Genomic DNA, 23,972 nt, shown 5'->3' on the forward strand with positions numbered 1-23,972 from the left:
TTGTAACCTGTCTCACAAATACTTTATTTTCAGAAATTACATTTTTCCACTTCACTTTTTACCTAGTACGTTTTTATTTGTATGCAAATCATATCTTTTTAAACAAGATTTTATGGACTACTTAATTGCTACTTCAAAACAAATCAGAAGATTATAGATGGTATAAGCATTGATATTGCCGTAACTTCATTCTTTTAATTTAAATGTCTTTGAATGAAAGTTGAATAAAAACAGATTTTCCCATGCAAATTTCTCGAATTAAAATGGCTTTGGATCATTCTAGAAAGAAAGATTTCTTATATCATTAACAATATTTAATCATGTAACATCTACATCTGAAAATCAGCGATTTCTGGAACAAGCAAATGCAGTTTGTTCATTGTTCAACAAATATCCCATTAAAACAAGTATCTGTCTTTGCTGGGAAATCACACTCATTGTTAATTTTGAACATTCTACAAAAACAGATAATAATACTATCTTGTTGCACATGTCACAGACTGTTCATATCAAAATATCGACAGTTATATCACTTCAGCACTATATCTTCACACTGTTGTCAAGCACAAGTCTTGTGGATTTATCTCCCTTAGTTTGAACCCAAACTGGATTTATCTCCCTTAGTTCGCACCCAAACTGGATTTATCTCCTTTGGATTCATCTCCCTTAATATGAACCAAAACAGGATTTATCTCCCTTAGTTTGCACACAAACTGGATTGATCTCCCTTCATTTGCACCAAAATTGTCTTGTGGAGTTGCCTCCCTTACTTTGCACCGAGCGGTGTTACGACTTTAACAGGATGGTAACAGCAATGCGTTTCGTAATAACATCGCTTTACAGAGTAATGTCCCTTGTTAAGAATTCTTGTGTCTTTAGTTTATAGTGTATTTTTGTTAACATCAGTGGATTCGAGTCAATTCCTCAATCATCTTGACTAAGTCATCAACAGTTGCTTCTCGTTTCATTCCGCTGCCATCATCCATCTACAAAAAGAATTTATACAAGAAATGGTTGGACAGCTTTGAATGTAACACTATCGATAATTGTTTACATCATCAATTTCCATTTTCAAAGAAAACCATTATTGTATAATCAATTTTAATATGCATAAGTTAACTAGTATTTGGTCAACCTTTCTTATAAGCAATATATTCCAACAAGATTTTGGTCTTTTCATTCACTAACAAGTATTGACAACAGTAGTGCTTACATTTATGGTTGAAACAGCATTATCCAAGGTACTTATCCTTTCCCAAATTAATGTTCACAGAACACAGTTAAAACCACAAACAAACGCTAGGCTGTCTCATGTTCATTTGACACTATAGGCATACCTGTAAACCCTGGACCGTTTCCTGCATCTTATCCCGGGATAAATCCAAGAAACTTTCAATGAGATCCCCGTCAATGAAGCCTTCCGCGGGTTCTGTCTTCCGTTCTGTGTGGAAGGATCGCCAGCTTTGTGATGTCAAGGAGAATCATAAATAATGGGTATTATCAATATACAAATTTCAAACCCGAAAAGATTTTAGTATTTCTCATGTATAAAGAAATTTAAATAACTTGTTCTAAACAATCAAATGGCCAGTCTGTCTCACCTTAAATGAAGGTCAAGGTCATTCATCAACCAATATGATTAGAATCAATCTCGCCTCAAATGAAGGTCAAGGTCATATAACAAACATTGCAACATACGTACACCAACACCAGATTTCTAGGCCTTTCCAACCATTATTTACCAACGAAGTATGGACTCCTCTAACTGCATTGCATCTTTTCTTAAACTTAATTCAGGTTTTGTTTTAAATATAAATTTTGTCAAAACACATTTGCAATGGCCTTTAATGAAGGTCAAGGTAATCTTTACAAACAAACATTGCTATATATCACATTTGTAGGCTAATCTAACTTTTATTACTTCCTTATTTTATACAATTTCCTTTTAAAGTTAAATTTTGCTAAAATGTAATCCATGGTGTTGTGTTACATCCATCTTTTTGACAATTTAGGTCCTTTAGAATGTGCCAGGTTCTACTGGTGGAGCAAATTTGAGTTCCTCTAACTGCAATATTGTAGCTCAGCCTCTTAAAGACCTTTAGAAAGATAATGATGCTGTCTTTTCAGGCCCAAAAAACATAGCAACAAAGTCAGGTCAGTACCTGACAACTGCTATTTTAATACTGATCTTGAAATCATGACACAGAAGCTAGAAGTAGGCAGTTGGTTATCACTGACAGATTTGCCTTGAACCAATAGCTTCTAAAATTTAAATGTCAAACATCAAAAGGATACAATGAATGATCAATTTTTCCAACACTTTTGATGACCTTGGCTAGGCGACCTTGTACGTCGAGTAGGAAGTTGTAAAAGTCTTGAGTCAGCTGTGTCACAAGACCTAAAATCAGAGATACACTTCATGAAATAAAAAACTTTGATTTTCAATCTGATGAGATCTTAGATCAGAGCATTTAACTGCAGTTTTCTAATTTGGATTTTGGAAGTGATTATTAATGCTTTACTATTTAAACAGTAACACACTGTTACAACAAACCTATATGGACCAACTAAATCAAATTTGTTGGAAGCATAGTTCATATACACATATTGCAAACATCTTACAGTAACAATGAAATGGAATGAAAATTACTAAGTTATAACCACAACTTTGTTGTATTATTGTATTCGACCTAATAAGCGCTCGGGGCGTTTAGAAAATTGAAAAAAAAAAAAATTATGAAAAGGTGGTAATAAGACGAAGTTATTGCAAATCTATAGCTTTGTGTAGTGTTCGTCTTTATTTATGCCTGGGCAATTGAAATCGAGGCTCCAAAAAGGGGGAGGGGCACTTATAGGGACGTGGGTCGAATACGGTAAGTGTGTTTGTTCTATATAAACAAGTTTTAATGTATCATCATCATGATTAATAAGAGAATAAAATAATATATTCTATCAACATAGGTCCCCTTCAATGGAGCTGTTGTAAAATTTGTAGAACCTACCTACGGCACCGTTGACGGTACCAAAAAGCACTGAACCCTGTGTTGGCATCGTGTTCTCACTTGAATGCTGCATAACAAGAGAACCTGGAAGAATAGAGGGTCTCAATTATAACCTGGAATGGACGACATGTCTATATGGTTTAGGCCCTATTTGATCCCAAATCAATCATTTTTAAATTAGTATTAAGAAATAAAATGGTTGTATATGAAATAATAAGTACCTCCCTGATTCAATTGAAATAAAAGTTTTCTAATGTTGCAGCTTTAGTTTCCATGGTAACTATCCAGAATATGCATATTTTTTGACAAAAAAACAACAGAGTGCAACCTTGAACAAACTTAATATTTATTTAAAAAAATATTTAGGCCCTTTAGATACATCTTTAGGAGAAAAATAATTGTTTTTCAAGGATACACTCTAGTTTCTAGATGACGCATATTTAGAACAGTTACTATAGTAACTGTAGCTGCAATTGTGATACACAACAATCATACCTAATGTATCAAGGATGTACTCGATATTTCTAATTCAACAATTTAATCACTATGTCAATAATGTTGTCCATATATGACTTGATTTCATCATTTTTAAATTCAATTCATTCTTTACCTAAAGAACATAAATCAATTCTCATAATGATCTGCAAAATTTTCTTTGACTTTGATGATGTAGCAAGTATTTTACTGTAGATTCAATGATTAACCTTTCATAATATCAGGTACCAAAAGCATATTTTCTCACAATAACTCTATTGTATTGTTTATACATTGCATTGTAATGAAATGACTTACCATGCCTGAAAACATTGACAAATTCTCCTAAATGGAACATTCCAACCTCTTGTAGATTCTGTCGGTCTTCTTCTGTAGTGGCCGCACTATATAATGATTACACACCACAAGGTCAAATGATTTTACATTAAAACCTTACTAGGTCAACATCAATGATAAATGGGGTCAAATTACAGGTCAGGACATGTATACAACTGATAAATTGAATTCAGATTACTATAACTAAATTAGAAACTAGGTCATAATTACTGATAAACTACCGTATTTTCCCTAATGAGGGCGCCGGGCGCGGGTAAATGGCCTAGGGGGGCGCCGTTATTTGAGACCATTTTTAGATGTTTTTTTCTGAAACAGACTATAGTCATCTTGCTTTTAGTTTCGTATTTTTCTGAAACTTACTATAGCCAAATTACGTTTTGAAGTCAAGTAAGTATTGAAATTACATAATTATGAAGAAATGTTTGCACCAGAAGTATTAAACATTGGTTAAATATGTATGTTTCACGGAATTTTGGCATTTTATGCTAGCCTGTTTGTTTACCATGCGTACACAAAATGGCGGACGGTGCTTTCGATCGCTACTTTCGTTTTGTGGCAGATGGGAAATACCGACAAGAGCACACAATTAAATGCTTAGAAATGATAACATGCCTGTTATTTAGTAGTAACCTTTATCATAGACATACAGTAAGTATTCATAAAACCTGTATAGACATCGCTAAAATGTTGTTGCCAGTTAGTCTTCATCCATACACGTGTGTGGGGCATTCAAGTGACACGTTTTGTTTTGAACATGGAATTCTCGCTGTTTCTATGTGTAAACACTTGGCAAAGATGTCCTAAGTTACCCAGTGCAATACATTTATAGCTGATCGGATATCTGTTAAGCATCAGATTGATGTGAAACAGTATTTTATTAGCGTCTGCAAAGACAAATCGTCACAATCTGGCACAAAAATTGTATGAAATTAGCTGATTTTTTTCAGCAAAAAACGTGGGGGCGCCCTTATTAGAGGAGGCGCTCTTAATAGGGAAAATACGGTAGGTTATAATTACTGATTAAGTAGGTCATGATAACTGAAAAACTAGGCTAATATTTCTGACAAACTAGGTCATAATTACTGATAAATTAGGTCATGATTACTGATAAACTAGGCCAATATTACTGACAAACTAGGTCATAATTACTAATAAACTAAGTCATGATTACTGATAAATTAGGTCAATATTACTGACAAGATAGGTCATAATTAATGACTAAGTAGGTCACACTTTATTATTATCACTGTGACAGTTCTTACCTGTCCTTCTGACATGTAAACAAATTGAAAGAGTTTTCAGCACCAAGAAAATTGTCGTCATCAAGTATTTCCACCGCTGTCATCCAGTTAGGATTACAGTCTCGGGCAATCTGTACAACAGAGATAAATTGTTAGCAGTGACATTATTATAGGTAGATGGTTAGACAACACAGATCAAACTCAGTCAGATGACTGGAACAATTGCTGGCTTAGCGGCAAAGATCCTGGACTATATTTTTCCGCAGAATGGCTTAGGCTAGGCAGAGAAAATGTTAGTATAAAAATTTCTATAACATTGTTAAAATCTTTTAACGTATTATGTTTTCAAGTTGCAGGATATAAAGAATACATGGTCCGTGTCTAAAAATAAAAGCTGAACCGAGAGTTGTGATTTCACTGTCATACCCTCTAGGTAAAAATGAACATTTTTCTCCCATCTACAAAATCTTTTTGAGGCCACAATTTTACAAGACACTGTCAGTTTTTGTTTGTTCTATAAAACAAAGAAATATACCAATCAATAAAATAGCCAGTATGCAGCATACCTCTTCAAACGTCCCTTCCATGGGTTTGTACAAGAGAAGCGTTATGGACTTCATCAGGTCCCCAACTTGTATGAAATCACCCTTCGTTTTTAAATATAGAGCTACGATGTTGTTAAAGTAACTACATTCTAATCGGAGTTCCTTCTCGGCTGTCCATTCAAATAATCGAACCTGTAAACAACAACATATTTTAATTAAATAAACAGTTTCATCAAAAAATTTTGTACTTCTGGGTGACAGTTGGTCTCTTCTAGTCAGATGTTCAATCAATCTTTAAAATCATCAAGTTATCTACATATTGGACTTAAGTTTAATGCAGAATAGTCTGTATTACATATGATATATGATATATGTACACTTTCAGGTAGGCAATCTGTATTTGCATATTACATAAATATCTTCCCTTGTGAGTAAGTATTGCTTGTGACATCATACGTTTTCAAGCATAACATTATTCTTTTCGGAGAAAACAACGTGAATTGCGTTCACAAAATAATGATGTTACGATCGAAATCTACCCACAAGGGAGCTAACTTTGTATAATATGTAAAAACAGAATTGATAGTGACATAAATATGTAACCACAGTTTTCACAGAAAATGAGTCTCACAAAATAATGATACTAGTTTGCTCAATGCCATGGCACAGTAGAGCCTAGTGTGTAAGAGTTAAATACTCACAGTACTATTTATACTGGCTAATAATTTGCCATTAAACTCTAACAGTGTGTACGCTGCTCCTCGGATTTCTTTTTCTGCCACTTGGTTTAACTTCCCTGAAATGACAAAGCACAACAAAATTAAAATTTACTGAGCTCTTAACCATCTTATTTTAAGGATTGCAGGAAATTTGCTAACATTGATCACAGTCAATTCAAAATCAATACTAACAATAAAATTAATTGGTCTTTCTGATAATATAGTCAGATCGATGATATTTTGAATATTATGGACTTGCTTTAATGGCATAAAATGGGGGTTCAAAATCGGGAGTCTCCCTCAAAAATAGGGAGGGTTGGTGAGTATAATAAATTATCAATAATTCAGAACTCAGGAATTTAAACCCCTATAATTCCTGAAATGATAATGATGAAATCTGGTGTTAATAAGTACACCACAATACAAACATTTACAGAAAGTATGTCTTAGACAATTTTTAGGAATATTACAACAGGCCTTAATATAAACTACATGTGTCTACCAACTTACCTTCGTGGTAGTGGAACATAATTATCCGCCCTTGTTTGGGCTCTGCTTCCTCTGGATGTACAAGGGCCGTGCCCACAATATAATATACATTTGGGTCCTCACCGAGCTTGGCCGATATCAAACTGGTGGCAAACTCATTCTGTAGCAACTGGTGGGCGTGGAGCACTGTAAAATAATACATACAATTGCAAAGATATACAATATCAACAAATTATTTGCTGAAGCTACTCTTACTTATGTCCAAACTTAGTGGTGAAACATTGATAATAAATTCAGTATCTTTTTAATGATATCCACAATGTTTGTACCATATTCGCCATAATTAGTGCCCCTCCCCTTTTCTGGAAAAGGGGTTTAAAAACTTGTTTAAACACCCCCATCCTATGGATTTAACAATGTTGTACAACATGTGATGCCTCTAACATCAGAATTGTATCCCATTTTACATTAACTTGCGAGTCTATTAGACGTGAATCACAACATAATAATGTGTCTCACAGGATAAGGAATATGCATGTTAACTGTAACAGATTAATATACAGATTTTTTTTAAATGAAGCTGACTTTACTTACATTTTGGCTTATTAATAAGCATTCCCTTCTGTAACAATTATTTAAGCTCTCTTGGTGCTAATTTTGGCAAATACAGTATATCAGATTTTTTTCAAATGCAGTTATTAAAGCATATTAATAAACAATAACCTTTGCAACAGAAGTTTCATATTAAATAAAATCTCCCAACATTGGATGGCCTGACCTTTGTCCACGTGGTGTCTCCTTGTAATAGTTGAATTCTTGCGATCTTACTTAAGCATGTTGCCAAAGACTCCAGACAGCACACCCCACTCAGTCACATAATACTGACAAAAAACAAACCAGTCCTCCCACTCCCTACGAGATGTCTAGCGTATCAATAAACAAACCTTCAAATGTGTGTTGATCTATGATAAGGAGTGAATGTACCTCCACCTCGTCACCAAATGTGTGTTCGGACATCGTACTCGTCCCCGTGGTAACCATCTTGACATTAGAACTGCTAGTAGTCATGGCAGCATGCGTACTAGCGCTCGGCCGTGACGGCGTCATGCCATTGCTATTCTGCACATCCATCCTAGTGGAAATTACACCGAACGTCTGTGATCCTTCCTGGTATGCGATTCTCCTACAATGATACATGGAGGAGTCAAAATATCTGTAGTTTTACGTGACAGTAATAGGCTTAGACCATGGAGCTTGTAATCATGAAACAATTTTGCTTGAAAAAAAACACGATTTTGGTTCTTTGTTTATATCAGGCCCTTTTGTGGAAATTGAATTTATTTTAATTGATGTAGACAAAGCCAGTTACATTTTCAGTGACATCAGAGCTTATTTAAGACATCAAAATGGTTGATTTCATAACTTAAAAGTATTTTGTTTAATACAATACGAATATTGGATATTACAGGATTGGCCAGCTTAGTGGTAAAGTTAAGGCTGATAAGTTTACCTGGGAGATTCCATCAGAGGAATGGTCCTTATGTATAATTTGACTAAATTACCTGGGAGATTCCATTAGAGGAATAGTCCTTATGTGTAGTTTCTGGATCTCGTCTATAGTCCCAATTGTAAGAGTACTGTCGTTGGCCAGGGCTAAACTGTTAAATAGTAAAATCAAATTAGAATTAAAATTTGACCTAATACACATTTAACTCTTGAGAAACACTCTACCAAATGAGCTCTGACTTGTACCCAATAATTTACCCGGTCCAGTTCTGTTACAGACATCAAGAGGAAGGACAGTATCAAAGGAACGAATCATAACTAGGATACATGTCACTAGACTCGTATAAAGTCAAAAAAGCGTAGCCAATATTGATAATTAATTTAGGAGCTCGATTCTGTGAAATAAAAATAATTAATGCATGTAATCCAAAATTATAGACATCACAAAAAAATACAAGACAAAATAATATAGTTTATAGAAATGATCACAGGCAGATACTGTAATTTTAGCACAAAATTGCATTTGTTTAAGATAGTGTAATAATGAATTCATACGTTCACAATAATTGCTCTCTCAAAGATAGACCATTTCTAGAGTGAAATGTGATGAATATGTACATTTACAGAAACATTTACATACTCTATGTAAGTTACCCTCGCATGAAAATGTCCATATTTCCCATACATATGTACAGCACTTAACTATCCGGATAACCCTCGGAGTTGTGTGGACAACACTTACCTGTCCGGATAACCCTCGGAGTTGAGTGGACAACACTTACCTATCTGGATAACCTTCGGAGTTGAGTGGACAACACTTACCTATCCGGATAACCCTAGGAGTTGAGTGGACAACACTTACCTATCCGGATAACTTGGAGTTGAATGGACAACACTTACCTATCTGGATAACCCTCGGAGTTGAGTGGACACATGTGGTTGACTTCCTTCAGATTGACATTGGAGAAGACAAGCTTGTGGTTACTTGAGTAGATCACAGTCGGACGGTCTGAGCAAGCGAAGACATTTGTGGTGGACAGCGACCGGAATGTCTTCAGCACAGTGGGCTGTGTGCCTAACGTTACCTTCCTCTTCTCACAGAAATAACCTGTTATATATCACACCATACATCGAGTCAAACATGAATGTATGAACCTGGTAACCTGTAGTACAGCAAGCCAAACATCGACATACTGTAAATGTTCTTTTTACGGGAATGATATTTTCGCGATTTTGCAAGATATTGATATCATCACGAAAATTATATTCACAAAATATTGAGAAATAATTGAATCATATATATTCATATAGTCAGGTCACAAAAAATTTAAAAACAATATATATATATATTTTTTTTTAGTTTAAATAGTGACAATACCTGTGTCAATGTTAAGATTGAAGTAGAAGAGAGAGCCATCTCCCAGAGCACACAACAGGTAGTGGATTCCTTCAAACGTTGTCATCAGTATTGACCTCGGAATGATCTCTGTAATAAATCAGATGGCAATATTTGACATACATGTATATCAACTCTTAAGCAAAACTAAAACAGCCATCCAGTATTGACCTTGACCATCATATTATCATTTAGTGTTAAAAAGAATGCACTGTCATCCCACAAGGCTGTGCTGTGTTATCATGATCAAAGCCAAAAACCTATAGATAATACAAACTGCAGGAATATTACACTAGTAGATCCATATCTAGTTACTAACTAAAACGAATTTAGTAATAACTCCATCAATATAGGACATAGCAGAACCCTATAAGTCTACATTTACTCAACTCCCCAGGGTTCTGTGTACCAAATTTTATCAAAATCTGTAATTGAAGTAGTTTAGGAGGAGTTCGCCGGACAAAGTTGTGTCTTCAGACAGACTGACATCACGGACAAAGAGATGGACAACCCAATTCCACGATTCCATTACCCCACCCCCCTCCTTAACTTTGTTTGGTGGGTTATAACTATATAGAAGATATCTAAGAAAATGGTTTGTCCTGGGTGACATGTGAGAAACCCAGTTCTTCTTAATTCGCCTTAAGGACAAACCAAGCAATCCTTCAAAGTGAGAACAGCCTTGTACAAAGGGATGTCAAACTATAATGTTGACTTAATGATTACCTCCACCCAGCATTTCCACATTAAGGCTCTCAAACGTGGGTAACTTGAGGACTCTGGCTGATATGTCTGTCCACAGTCCGACAGCACACAGCTCGGCCTTGTCTGATCCTTCCCGTAGGGGTGTAATGTCCACACAGGCCACCTCATGTTCCATTGTAGTTTTACTGTAGGATATGACAAGATTAAGAAGCACTTAATTTCAGAACAAGAGGCTAAAAACTACTTTATATATATATATATATATATGTATGTTGGTAATTTGGCATTATTCCATATTCAAGTAATCAATATTCTACTGATGTGGTATGGAATGCCATAAAAGGCTATCTTCAAATCTAAATGTAATACCTTTCTGATGGTGGATTCAGCCTAGAAAACCTAAATTTGTGACTTAAATAACAAGTGATTATCTTCCACCTTGACCTAAATACATGACTTAAGTTTGACCTAGTTTCCCCAAAAGCTTGACAGCCTTTTATATGATCTCTGAGTCATAATAACATTTCTGAAGGTCACAATGGTAATTTTTCTGTACCATAAAGATTTTATTTTCTTTAGCTCAGAAACAACTTTCTGTAACATGGACAACTACTCTTACTTAGTTACCAGAGTATCCTTCTCACAGTCATTGTTTGAGATTCAATTTTCTCCCATACTTCACAAGGTTATCCCGCGGTTGCTAGGGAAAAGTTAACTCTGTCTTTTACCGGGGTAGGGAAAAGACACCTCACACGCGCTAGACAGTGATGTCATCAATACAGGCAAGGACCATTTTTACGCACAGAGGCGTTCATATCAACTGAATTTTCATTATTTCTCGGTAAAGAATGGGAGAAAAAGAATTAAACATGGGCCTCTCAGGTGGACATGAATCATGAAAGATTTTGGCCGCCAACCCTTTGGAAGCCTCAGGTTGACCAGCCAAAATCTTTCACTAGGGTTGAGATATCCCTGTCCACTTGGCAGACCCATGTAAGATTCTATTAGTCTAAATTTGGCATATTTACCATTCACCTTGACATAGTAACAAGGGACCTTGACCTAAATGTATGTAACCTAATTACCCGAGCTCCTTGACCTCTCCCTGTCCTATTTCCAGATAATACAGCTCACTGCCCACAGCGACCACGACCTGGGAGGTGTTACTCGAGGCCAAACTGATGTTCTTTCCTCCTGCGTGTTTCCATTCACTGACCAGGTGATGGGACTCACAGTTGACGAGGCGTACAGAGACAGGTGTGATCTACAACAAATTATAAATCAAATATAAAATGGACATAAACAACATCAATGTTACATTCAGATCTTCAGACATAACAATATAGTGTTGACAGTGATTTTCCTGTACACTCACCAATATTTTGAGAACCCTTTATATTTCTTTGTTCTGGGACGCACCAAATTTGAAATAAATTGTTTTGGACTCGCCTAAATAAACCTTCTTCAATTGCTAACCATATAACCTGGTACACTTTATTGTAATAATTATTCCACTGGCTAACCAAAATTTTTTATCATTTTTTTTTCATTTTTTTTTAACAAATATTCCATGTTATACAGACAGTATTTAACATCCAAATTTGGTTAAAGTGAACAGTCGGGCAAGGATGGCTAAAGTCGGTAAAAATGGTGTGAATGTATCCAGTATAATTTCTTATGAAATGGAAAAATAAAATCTCTCGTCAAAATCTGTCTGCGTACGAAGAAATTAAATTAAAGTATGGAAATTCTAAAACGTCCTCCCGGCTCACTATGTCCGTGGTTACATTTCCACGCAGCCTCGCTTTCAATGCTTTCAGCTTTTCTTTACTTTAATGGTCAGAACTGGGAAACTAAGCAGAACTTGGCCGTCGTATTAATATGCGAGAACTTTTGGAAGGCTAATGAGCGCATTTAGACTGGTTTTCTTTGCCTGACTATTCACTTTAACATGTTAAAAATCAATATGTACACCTTACCAAATCAGTTGGCATTCATCAGTCCATGAACTGCCATCCGCTTATTTGATGTTATGATCATTGTGACATTACAATTGTAGTGTGAACAATCACGGAAGATGGCTGTACTGTCTCATTATTAATCATAGATGCAAAATATCTGAGATTTTATCATAAAATTGTTAATATCAAATGTAAATATAAGCATTGAACTGCATTTAGTTGGCATTTATGAGAATGTGAATACCAACTGCACTGCGGCAAATTCAACATTAAGTGCTTCATTTACTTTGCTGCTGTCCTATTGCCATTTATACTTCCATAATTGCCAACTTAATGCAGAACAATTCTTAAATAACTTCCTCTTGTAAGGTGCTTTACCTGTAGAAGTTGACTATGGACAACATTAGCACAAAGAAACGTTTGTTGATCGGCTTCAAATCCAGCCAGTTCTGTTTCCTCCACTTCCTCACCATTCAACATCAGCACTCTGTCAAAGAAACATTACATATTTCATAAATAAATAAACCTTAAATTTTACAGTCTAAGAGAAGCTTTTCTAGATATAGAGTCTTAATGACTTGAAGAATATTTTCCTTGCTTTGGCACACTCAAATTAAGCATCTTCACAGAGCATGATTTGCTTATGTATATTAGAATAACCAAAATATGGTTCTTAATTGTAATATAAGATGACAGCTACAAAAATGTTTCTATCTAAAAAGTTTTTTATCCAAAAAATTAAAAAAAAACTAATTATTGGGCTTATATGGAACAATGTTCTTAGTTTTAAGATAAGATCTAAAAACATTTTTGTCAAATTAAAAAGTTTTCTATCTGAAAATTTTTAATCACTTAATATTATTTTTTTTTGCTTTTATCATTTTTCAATTTAAAATCCATAATTTAAGGCTTATTATTTTTTTTATTTAAAACTTACCTTGTCTGACCAACGAAGGATAGAACAATCATATTATCGTAGTCTGAAGAACTGACTCGTAATGACCAGATACCTGAAATCAATAAAATAGTAGAGATTTTCTATTCAAATGTTTATTAACTTACTATACCATTCCGAAAGATTCAATTCTGAGAAATTAGGCTAAACTTCAAATCTGCAAACATAATATCTTTTAAACAATACATGCAATTTCATTGACAAATCTAGTTGACCTTATTGTTTATATATGAAATGTAGAATAAGGTCTTACATCATAATAGATGACGATCATGAGGTTGAACAATTACCTTTAATTCCTGGTAGATCTATACTAGCATGTTCGTGTATTCCGATACCATTCCTTATAATGCGAAGGGAACCCTCTTTGTAAGCACCAGAGCAAGTCACAAGCTGAAACATAGTTTAAAACATGGTTAAAACATTTTATTTACAATAGTCAATAAGCAAAGTATACAATCAATTACAACAATAACCATCTATTTTAATTTGTGATTTCATAGTACATTGACATGTTCAGGAAAATCTTAATTTCCTCCATGAATTTTTTTTTATTCAAAGATTTTAAGTACCCCAACTCATGTGCCATAAGGTTGTAAGGTTTTTGTTTTTTTTAAATTGAAGTCAAAGGTAAAGTTATGGGTCACAGTGAACTAATTTTGACATGTGACACACCATCTGACCTAGGTCGGGACACATACCAAGTATGAAGTTCCAAGAGTCCGGAATTGACATAACGCAATACCTTCAGTCAACATTTTGATAACCTCATAACTCATGATGCATGCATTGTTTATGGGATATTAACATTAAATTTCCTCACCTGGCCTTGACCTTGACGCTCCAAGTCGACGACACACATATCAAGTATGGGCCCTAAATTTGTGAATCTCTCCATCTCTGTTACATACGAACCATTGGCATCAGCTTCACTATCCAACTGGAAAATCACAATCAAACTTTTTGATTACAATGATAACCATGTCGTGAAATTCTTTAGAAGAAAGCCAGTGAAGTTTTAAAACAAAGTTGTTGGTTTTTTCCATTCATGTTTAATACTGTAAACCATGCCATTAAATTTTGTATATTTCTCATGTTTCTCTTAAAATTTGTGAAAATAAATTGTCACAAAGAGTTTTAATTACAAGTTCCTATAACAGATCTTTTAAATTGTGAATTGCCAAATCAAATCGCTGTGAAAATCTTATAGGCATGATACTATATATATAGCTATTTATTTTCGTGATTTTGAAAGATATTGTTATTGTCACAAAAATTTGACCAACTTAATATTCAGAAATGGTTGAATCATATATACTCTAAAAACAAGACGACAAAATTTTACTTGAAATCGCTAACATTTTGACCAACATAAACACCAACTATTTGGTAACATAAAATTGAATTGCCCAAAAATTAAGCTGGTTTACGTGACTATATTGCAGACATCTAAAGTAACATATTTCAATTTCTAAATCAATTCTACTATAAATTAATTTAAAGAGATGGAGACAAAATAGTCCCCTTTGGTTTCACTGGCAGTAGACAAATTACCTTGATAAGCTGTGAGTCCCCAAGTCTAGAGCCAATGTAGACTACACCATTATCCAAATATGTAATACACTCCGCTACTGTAGTCTGTGAAGAAAATGGGGCAATTATCAATCTCCAAGATTTGGTATATTTGTTTAGTTGTTCTTTGGATAAGTTTGAGTAGCAAGCAACTAAATTACTTGTAATGACTTTGTGAAACAAGTATAGATCAATGTGGAACAGGCCAAAATTTTCAAATACATGTGCTCAAAAAAAAAATCCCATCTTCCCACTTGTGACAAAACTTTAATGAAATTCTAATATAATCCTGAATCATTTCTTTTATTATATGATTATTTTAAGGATGATATATGTCAAGATATGGCAGCAAAAAGGAAACTTGATTTTCAAAAAAAAATCAATTGATTAAGCTATCACCTTTAAAATCCTTGACTCTAATGAAGCTCGTGAATAAATGCGAAATGAAAACAAATAATTCAGTGAATTTCGACATTAAAACAGTCCAATTTATAATAAAGGATTTACATAAATGTTTTTCAAATTAACTGACCAAATTTACAGTGCCTCTAGTCTATGTATGGGTATTTATGTGACCAATACGGCAGTTTTGAGATCCCAAAATAATGTGGGTAAAGTACAATTTATCGTCAATTAGTCCAACTTTCCGGTGATTGTGATCTCACAAAATTCACGTCAAAAGATGATGGCATAATCACTGTGGGAATAATCAACGGTAAATTGTACGTCTCGAAATCCTCATATCAACACCAAGAAACACTAAAGAAAGAAGAAAATTCCATATTGAAATAGGTAAATCCTCTTTTTATACCTCGCCAAGAAGCTCTACTTTAAGGTCTTTGACAGCAACCGTTGAATCCATTTTTTCTTCTTTTTCCAGCAGCAACATGAACAGTCTGCCCATCATGTCCCCCAGAAGGTATCGAGACCCATTCGAATCCACTTTACCATGACAGACTAATGTGCTTTGCTGTAATTTGTATAAATTTTAATCATGAATATTCTGCTTCAATAGGCTTCATCAAATAAAACATATCGACGTACAAAAAATTTCCATTTGGAATGTTTGTCTCCCTTTCTGACACACCAATTTGCTTTGTTGTAATTTGCTTGAATTTCAATCATATTTATTCTGCTTCAGCAGATTTTGTTGATTAATTCTTATTAATGGACAAGTTTTAAACTATCAGATTTCATTCTTCAGTAATTCAAAGGTCAAGGTCACGACAGTAATTTTGATGCTTGATCAGTGGGATAAAAAGAGTGCCCTACAAGACATAGTGCTGGATATGTATGCTATGGTCAGTAGCACTCAAAATTAACTAAATAAGCTGGTAATATTAAAGCTGAACTGTACGGGACGTGACAGGATGCAGTGGGATCAGGTGGGACACACAAGGGACAACAATATCTTCACATGCTATGTGTGGGGCATAGCAATATATGGGTAAAAGTATTAGACTGTGAACCGAGAAATTATATCAATTACCTTGATGACTGGTGGTGCGATCGGTACGAAGTTATCTCCCTTGTGGTATGTAACGATTTCCTGTCCAATGATTAGAGCACCACCGAATGGCTCAGGCACTGAAACAAAATTCCATTGCAAGGTCAGTGTATTATATGTCAATCAAGCTGCCCCAGAAACCAAGTTACCTATTTTAATAGCAATTCTTATCAATAATTTACTCTTAGTAACACCTTCATCCCTGATAATGAATTTGAAATGTTCTTTATACTAAGGCAAGAACAATTCACTTTGAAAAATAAATGAACTAATGTTATCAATGCTTTGTGGACAAACCTTTAAATACATTATGATAATTCTACATCCATATCGTTACCATAGTAACTCACCAGCTATGACCATGCAGGCTTCTGTTTCCACATTATCCTGTTTCCAGGGACCTTTTTGGAACTCTTTGTCCCTAAGTGATATTTCATACGTTTTCACATGGCGGCCATGCTGATCCTGAATGAAAAAAACATTACTTTTATCACATACCAAAGGAAGAAAAAATAGGAGGGTTTCATGATCCTAAAATGACATGCGCCGAGTACAAATTCAACGTCAATTCATCCAAGATTAAAAGATTCTGTTATTATCCTGTAGTGTTATTTCACATGATTCTTACAATATTTCATCTTTGCAAATTACTATAAGCAAAGCTATCATTCCTTACAGGTAAATATGAAATTATACATCATAAATCTGCAAGCTAAAATCACAGTGTTCTCTGCAAAATATGATAGGGTCAACAACAGATGACACAGCAGTCCATTCTGTAGAATGTATTTGCATATTACAGAGTTATCTGTCCTTGAGGGGCAGGTATTGCTTGTAACGTCATGTGTTTTGAGCATGTCGTTATAATTTTCAGAAAAGCGACATGAGCTTCAGACACAAAATAATGATGTCACAATGGATACCTTGCCATAAGCTAAGGGAGGTTACTCTGTAATATGCGAAAACAGAATACCTGTAATATATGGAAAGACTGATTGTATTCCAGTCATATTTACTCTTACAATAAATAATATCACAGAATATTCCAGCAATGTGTTTTTCTGACGTACCTGGTGGATAAGAATGAGAGTGGGCGTTGTACAGCCATGAAGAAACTGCATGTCCACAACAATCTGCTCCTCTAGTCTGTCAAACATCAAATATACATTTACACAAATCAATTGGTAAAATTGTTACTTTTTGTCAATAAATATCCTCCTGAAGTTGCACAAATTGTTTTTATTACAAGGCCAGAGTTAACACAATTTTTTTATGAGGTTAACGTTTTCAACCTTTGAGTATTAGTCTTACTATAAAAAATATTAAAACCTTTCCTGGCTTTTAAACCACATTGACATTAAACTTTTTGGAGTGAAATATTAATACATCTATAATGCTATACCAATACGACTGGGTAAAGAACGACCTGTAGATTAGTCCCACTTTATTACATCATATCTTGATCAACGAAAGGTGGGACTTATTAACAGTAAATTGTACATATGTACTTTACTCACGTTGTTTCGGTATCTTGGAATTATATCTTTAATATTATGACAATTTAAGTCTTAACACATTTTACCTGATGTTGAAAGCTTTTAACTCCTTATTATCTCGATCAAGGGGGATAACTTTGAAAAGTCCATCGTACAGTCGGAGTCCTATTACACGACAAAGTGGATCTATAATACCAATGATTCCTGTTTCTGATGGTCGACCAATCCTGTCCTGTTGGTAAACATAGTGAAGATATACAAATTAATATTATTCATTAATTAAGAACATTTTCCATACAAGTGTTTTCTGGGGTCAATATAGAGCCTCATTCCAAATTAAAAATGGAAATAGATTAAATTTAACATGACAAAAGAATTTATGGATATATATTTATGATTTCCTATGAGAAATATAACATACAATATGCTTATAAAATTCATAATTAAGCATTAATTCCCAATTATAAATATCCATTTTCCAAACTATGAGCCTTAGTTGACGTCAATGCATTAGTGTTGTACTTCCTTGGTAGAATTAAATAATGATCGAACAAGCACTAAGACTGATGTAGCATTAGAAATAGCTTGATCTCTAGTGGGGTACTGGTTTCAGATTTATAGTAATCCTGCACTCCGAGATAGACAGTTAAGCTACCTGTACATTGCCGTGAGCTCTGGTAATGATATCAATGTTGTCTCCTTTCTGGTTACATTCCAGGATCATTGCGTTGTATCGTGACGTCAGCAGGAACATGAGGTCTTTACTTTCTCCCTGTAATAGACAGAGTCATGTAAGTGGTAAATCAGTATCACAAACAGGTCATCATATATAAGCAATACAGTACAATAAATGTACTAATTTTAGTACAACCAAACAATAGAGCAAAATTATGAAATAACAATGAATTTTTACAATCAACATCATGACCAAGTAATCAATACACAGAAAATACATTAAGCGCCATCATATTTTTAAAATATAAACTTCATTTATTTTACATTGATTGCGAAACAAGTTATATAACTTATACAAATCACTTTCGATGGTCTGGATGAAAGCCCGAAGTCTTAGATGGGAGGAAACAGGAGTGCCTGGAGAAAACCCACCTGATCGGGTAGGTGACCCCTAACTGGCTAGTTGAAAGGCAAGTGGCTTAACCACTACATCATCCGATCACGCTATCATATTTTAGCAATATAATAAAATTTGCACTAAAATATTTACAGGGTACGTGTCTAAACCTGTCACAAAACTTTTTTTATTTAGTTGTACCATGTTTTTTGTATATCTAATATAATACCTACTGGAGGTCTAAACAGCTCCATGACAGCGATTCTTCCATTGATGCCAACTTCTTTAATAGGACGCAGACCTTCAGGGGTAACCACATAGATTTCTAGTCGTGTGTTCCTCGCGATTATTAGATTGAGATCGTCTGAAGATGTGAAATTTCCTGAAAAATTTATAAAAGAAATAAAGAGCCTATGATACATGTGATATGCACAAATGCTCATATGCCATTTATATCTATAGAGTAAAAAAAAAAGGTCTTATATGCTTATCATGGAAAATCAATTCAAAAATTGACTTCAGCATTTTTTTTTTTCATTTTTAAAAATTATGAATCCCAGATATATATTTCATGATCAAAAATCTATTTCTATCGAATCTATCAGTCACTATCTACGACTATAAAGCAAAATCATCATAATGTAATTTACAAGGGAGAGGAAAAATTTATAGCCAAACTGGGGTTTATACACAAATATCCTCTAAGATCTCCGATAATCGCCCCAATACAAAACTTATGCAAATTAACTTTTTTAATTTCCCTAACATTTTTTAGACTCTGCCTGAACATTATGAACACACACATGCAACCCTGCTTAGCATATAAATGCATACGTACTCCAAACGCTTGTAACCTTGTAACGACTAAGGTTTGGTAACAGGATCAAATGATATGCACCTCTTAAATAATCAAATTGCAAAATGATTAAGAGATTAATGTTATATTCATGGTGATCATATAACTTATAAGAGAAACAGTTAATTCGAACTTTACTTTTTGTAAAAACCTTTGAATAACCTCAGCATATTATGCTATGATATCTTGATGGTCATGTTAAATTGAAGCTTATTATTTTTTTGTTGTTGAAAATACAACTCTCTTAGATTTCACTTTATTGTTACATAATTTTCAGTCAGTGGTTCTCTTGGATCAAAGCTTTATTAATTCAAGATGAGACATCGTTATGATAAATCAGTAAAATGCAAGTTCCCTTTATTTGAAAAGACGCATTAGCCTATAAAATGGTTAGGACTGTTTAGTGACTGTTTCTTGTATTGTTTATACAGCATGTGAAAAACAAGCATGAACGAATCGGCTCACAATGAGATTTCTGCTGGAAATTCAAAATACCTGTTACACAAGCATTCACTGCTGTCGGCTTATGAGCTGTTACAACATAGTTATATGCCATTTTTGCAGATGACAACAACAGAAAAATCCAAATAAGACGGATTTTCTTCTGTTATTTCCTCCGTCTTTCTCGCCGGAAATTCTTTACCGATTGACCATGCGCATGCCTGGCGCCAAATGTTTATTTCATAGACCACTTCCGGTGAATGGTAGCTTGCACAGCAACTTTTACAGTGAAAAGCTACTACAGGTAAACGGGTGCCTGTCACTGTTTGCAACGCTTGTCATCATTTGATTACGTAACATTAATACATTTAGTATAACATAGATTGGTTTAATGAACACTGTCTGGCTATGCATTTTCAATATAGGAGATGTTTTCGTTTGATCTTTTCAGTATTTGTTGGTTTGTAATTGTTATGAAGTCAGATTGCATGAGTGAGTACATGTCTATACTGTATACATACTGTATTACATAGTCTCACTAGTTACAGATACATGCAGAACATCTAGATACAGATACATGCAGAACATCCTCAATATCCAAGGGGTTACTATCACTTGTTATATCCACCCCTGAAGTACATGTTGTAGTAAATCTGAAGGCTCTGTGTGTGACAATAGGTGAACAGGGAGTTTGGTGCTTTGGTGTTTAGCAGGTTTTAATTGTAAATAGTGATACGGTCGCCTTCTAGCTTTGTTTTAGGGTGAATTTCCCTTTAGCTCAGTCAGTAGAGTGGCAGACCAGTTAGTCAGGGGTCGCATGTCTGAGCATAACTGGCAGCACAGCTTCTCTCGCTCTGTAACAGGTGTACAAAAATGTACATCAAAAGAATGAATTCACAGTACATTGTATGCATTTAACGTTGAGTGTCGCTTTTTGGAAATCTTCATAGGAAGGTTCTGAAAGCCTGTGATCAGTTGATTTTTTTTCTCCCGAACTGCCTTCAGTTTTGCTTCAACCAACGACTTAGATGAGGAGGATAAGTCACACAGGGTTTTGGACGAAAATATGTCGCGAGCACTTTTGTGTTTATGCACTGATCGGTACGTTGGGCAACGGCTGATTTTCCTTTGATACTGGCGCAACCTTTGATGTAGCTTGCGGGTTCGAGGCTTACCGTCTTACTTTCTGAAGCAGCTAGGTCGTCATTACCTGAGATTTCATATATTTTTTAATGAAAATTTACAACATTCCATTTAAATCTTCCGTGCTTAAAACAAGGATTAGATGTTGTGAAATTCATTAAGCTTTACATGGGTGTTTCATTTGGCTCGATAAGACAAGTATTTGTGGAGAAAAAATGGTTTTTGTCCCTGGTTCAGATGTGTGGTGTTCAGTTGTGTAAAGAGACAGTGACAAATCCTTCTCACTTATAAATCTGTGGCTATGACATTTTCCGGGGCTGGATAATATTACAACAGTGATTGTAAACTCTGGAATGTCAAGGATGTAGGTATATAGAGATATCCAAATTAGTGTTGGGGCAATTGTTTCTAAAACTCGAAAACTATTGATTAAAGACAATCAGAGACAATCAATTGAAACCTTGTCACAAAAGATATACTGTAAGATCATTGTCTGGCTATTAATGGTTTTACAAATTAATGTAATCTGATTACGGATTTTAGGTTTAGAAATATAGTGCATGACCTTGTGCATGTATGCATGCAAGCTGGGTTTTGAAGAATTTCCAAGAAAAAATGTATGTACAGAAAACATCATGATCAGCTGTACATGAGTTTCTGCATACTTATGAAATAATTTGATACAATAACATGTGTATACCATCTACTTGATAACCATTAAGCAATTTTGAAGATTTACCTTTTCATTCTTGCATCTTATATATTTTAATTTAATTTCATATGTAATTTAAGTGAGAATATATATAGATATATAGGTCAATAAAACATATACTGTGATTTTTGTTCTTTTTTTTTACAGTAATAACCCGTTAGACCATGGCAGATTTTGGATTTGCACGGTTTGGAGAGGATGAAGAAAATGACGAAGAAGAATCTGATCATCAGGTTATTGAATTAATTAATAATTAACTATAATTCCCAAACAGTCTAACCTGTCGGATTAAAATAACTCAAAAGGAGACATACACGTATATTTTATATAGGCTCAACTTGTAGTAGTGTAACAGGTTTTAATTGTAAGTAGTGATACGGTCGCCTTCAAGCTTCGGGCTAGGTCGATAGAGCGACGGACCAGTAAGTCCCGGGTCACAGGTTCACTACTCTAATCACCCTGTTACATTTGGTGGTGTGACCAGGAACTCTGACTCATCATATTACAGTACTATTCAATAAAATGTCTTACTTTTGGTTGATTTTAAGTTCATACTGTTTAAAAAAGGTCGTAAAAGACAGACAGATTACTTTATTGTGTTAACAGGGCTGGGGAAATGTACTCGTCCGCTCGTCTAGACAAGTGGATTTCGCCATCGGACGAGTGAATTTTGACAGCACGCTTGTCCGTCGGACGAGTAAAACATCTGACACCGACTATGACCTACATCTTAATTATATAACTGCAATCTGTATATCATTTCTCGCTATTTATATAGGTCTGACTTTCGTAACAGTTTCTTAGAAATACGACGAAGCAATGATAGGCTTTCGCTTTCTGCATCATTCTTGGAAATCCCAGACTTTCGTTTTCAATGCGCATGCGTGTGTACAGAATTGTAACATGAAAAAATCCGAGGTCTCTTGATACTGTAATGAAGAATCTAGAGGTAAATCGAATAACAAGATGTCGCAGCGAAATCTTCTGCAGTTTTTTTTGACGTCCGGCGCAAAAAAAAGCTCACACGAAGACAATGGTGTTAAAAATAAAACACCCGCTAAACTTGAAAGTAAGTTAAAATACCGACCTTTTAAAATATGTCTTTTTTTACAACACTTTCATACATAATTATTTTGTAATTATAATTTTATGTTGGCTTTCTTGTAAAACCGTCTGCTACTCGTGTTATTCTGAATCGGTAATTTAATAATTCCGATGCACACGCAAATTAATTATTATACATTATGTTCTTTATACAGGCTCAGCTCCTGTCCCTGAAAAAGAAACGAATGCTACATCATGTATGACAAATAGAAAACGAGAAAGAGACGATGACGACACTGATCATGTAAAAATCAAGAACAAAAAGTATGACGAAAAAAGTGTCAGAACATTTCAAAAATCATGGGTCAAGTTTTATCCATGGGTTGTCCATGATGAAATAAATGATAACATGTACTGCAAGTACTGTAGAAGTTTTCCAAATGTTGCAGATGTGAAATCAAACTTATATGTTGGCTGTGGATCGAACGGTCGATATCGCGAAGACTCGTTAAAAACGCATGCAATGTCGAAGATGCACAGGAGGTGTAATGATACATGGGAAAGCCAGAATGCAACCGCTGAAACACCACGGCCGCTACCAAAATTAATTGTAGACATGCCAAAAAAACTTGATGATGCCTCACAGAGACGAATGAGAAACCTTTTTAACACCGCCTTATATGTTGGAAAACAAGACACATTCTCTAAATTCTAACATTTATGCCAGCTGCAAGAAAAAAAATGGTGTTGACCTTGGTAATCAGTATAAAAACAGAGAC

The 23,972-nt window shown here is 34.6% G+C and overlaps 2 protein-coding genes across 2 annotated transcripts in view; one reads left to right on the plus strand and one right to left on the minus strand.

Moving 5' to 3' along the window:
* Positions 1–20,513, minus strand: LOC138330309 (DNA damage-binding protein 1-like). Its single transcript, XM_069277813.1, has 28 exons — positions 20,349–20,513; positions 19,231–19,379; positions 18,581–18,697; positions 18,012–18,157; positions 17,500–17,575; positions 16,780–16,894; positions 16,412–16,509; positions 15,734–15,892; positions 14,905–14,988; positions 14,174–14,290; positions 13,641–13,743; positions 13,333–13,405; positions 12,774–12,882; positions 11,520–11,698; positions 10,456–10,619; positions 9,712–9,819; positions 9,234–9,441; positions 8,390–8,485; positions 7,772–8,010; positions 6,849–7,013; positions 6,321–6,415; positions 5,641–5,811; positions 5,096–5,205; positions 3,795–3,880; positions 3,003–3,086; positions 2,296–2,398; positions 1,338–1,461; positions 1–986 (listed from the first exon to the last, which is right to left on the minus strand). The coding sequence occupies exons 1-28, from the start codon at positions 20,407–20,409 to the stop codon at positions 903–905; spliced, it is 3,423 nt and encodes a 1,140-aa protein (XP_069133914.1). The 5' UTR covers positions 20,410–20,513; the 3' UTR covers positions 1–902.
* Positions 20,493–23,972, plus strand: part of LOC138330310 (X-ray repair cross-complementing protein 5-like) — a 23,449-nt gene continuing 19,969 nt past the window's right edge. Inside the window, exons 1-2 of the mRNA XM_069277814.1 lie at positions 20,493–20,598; positions 22,297–22,382. Of these exons, the coding sequence (XP_069133915.1) occupies positions 22,314–22,382 (69 nt within the window). The 5' untranslated portion in view covers positions 20,493–20,598; positions 22,297–22,313. The remainder of the gene's footprint in view (positions 20,599–22,296; positions 22,383–23,972) is intronic.

This window comes from Argopecten irradians, chromosome 8 (assembly GCF_041381155.1).
Source record: "Argopecten irradians isolate NY chromosome 8, Ai_NY, whole genome shotgun sequence".
NCBI classification, from domain to species: domain Eukaryota; kingdom Metazoa; phylum Mollusca; class Bivalvia; order Pectinida; family Pectinidae; genus Argopecten; species Argopecten irradians.

Bases quoted from the DNA above. Each gene is read 5' to 3' on its own strand.
- LOC138330309 (XM_069277813.1), bottom strand. From the start codon at position 20,409: ATGGCATATAACTATGTTGTAACAGCTCATAAGCCGACAGCAGTGAAT. The intron at 16,895-17,499 runs GTACGTCAGAAA...TTTTTCATTCAG, and splicing joins CTCTCATTCTTATCCACCAG to GATCAGCATGGCCGCCATGT. The intron at 9,820-10,455 runs GTAATCATTAAG...GATTTATTACAG, and splicing joins TGTGGAAATGCTGGGTGGAG to AGATCATTCCGAGGTCAATA.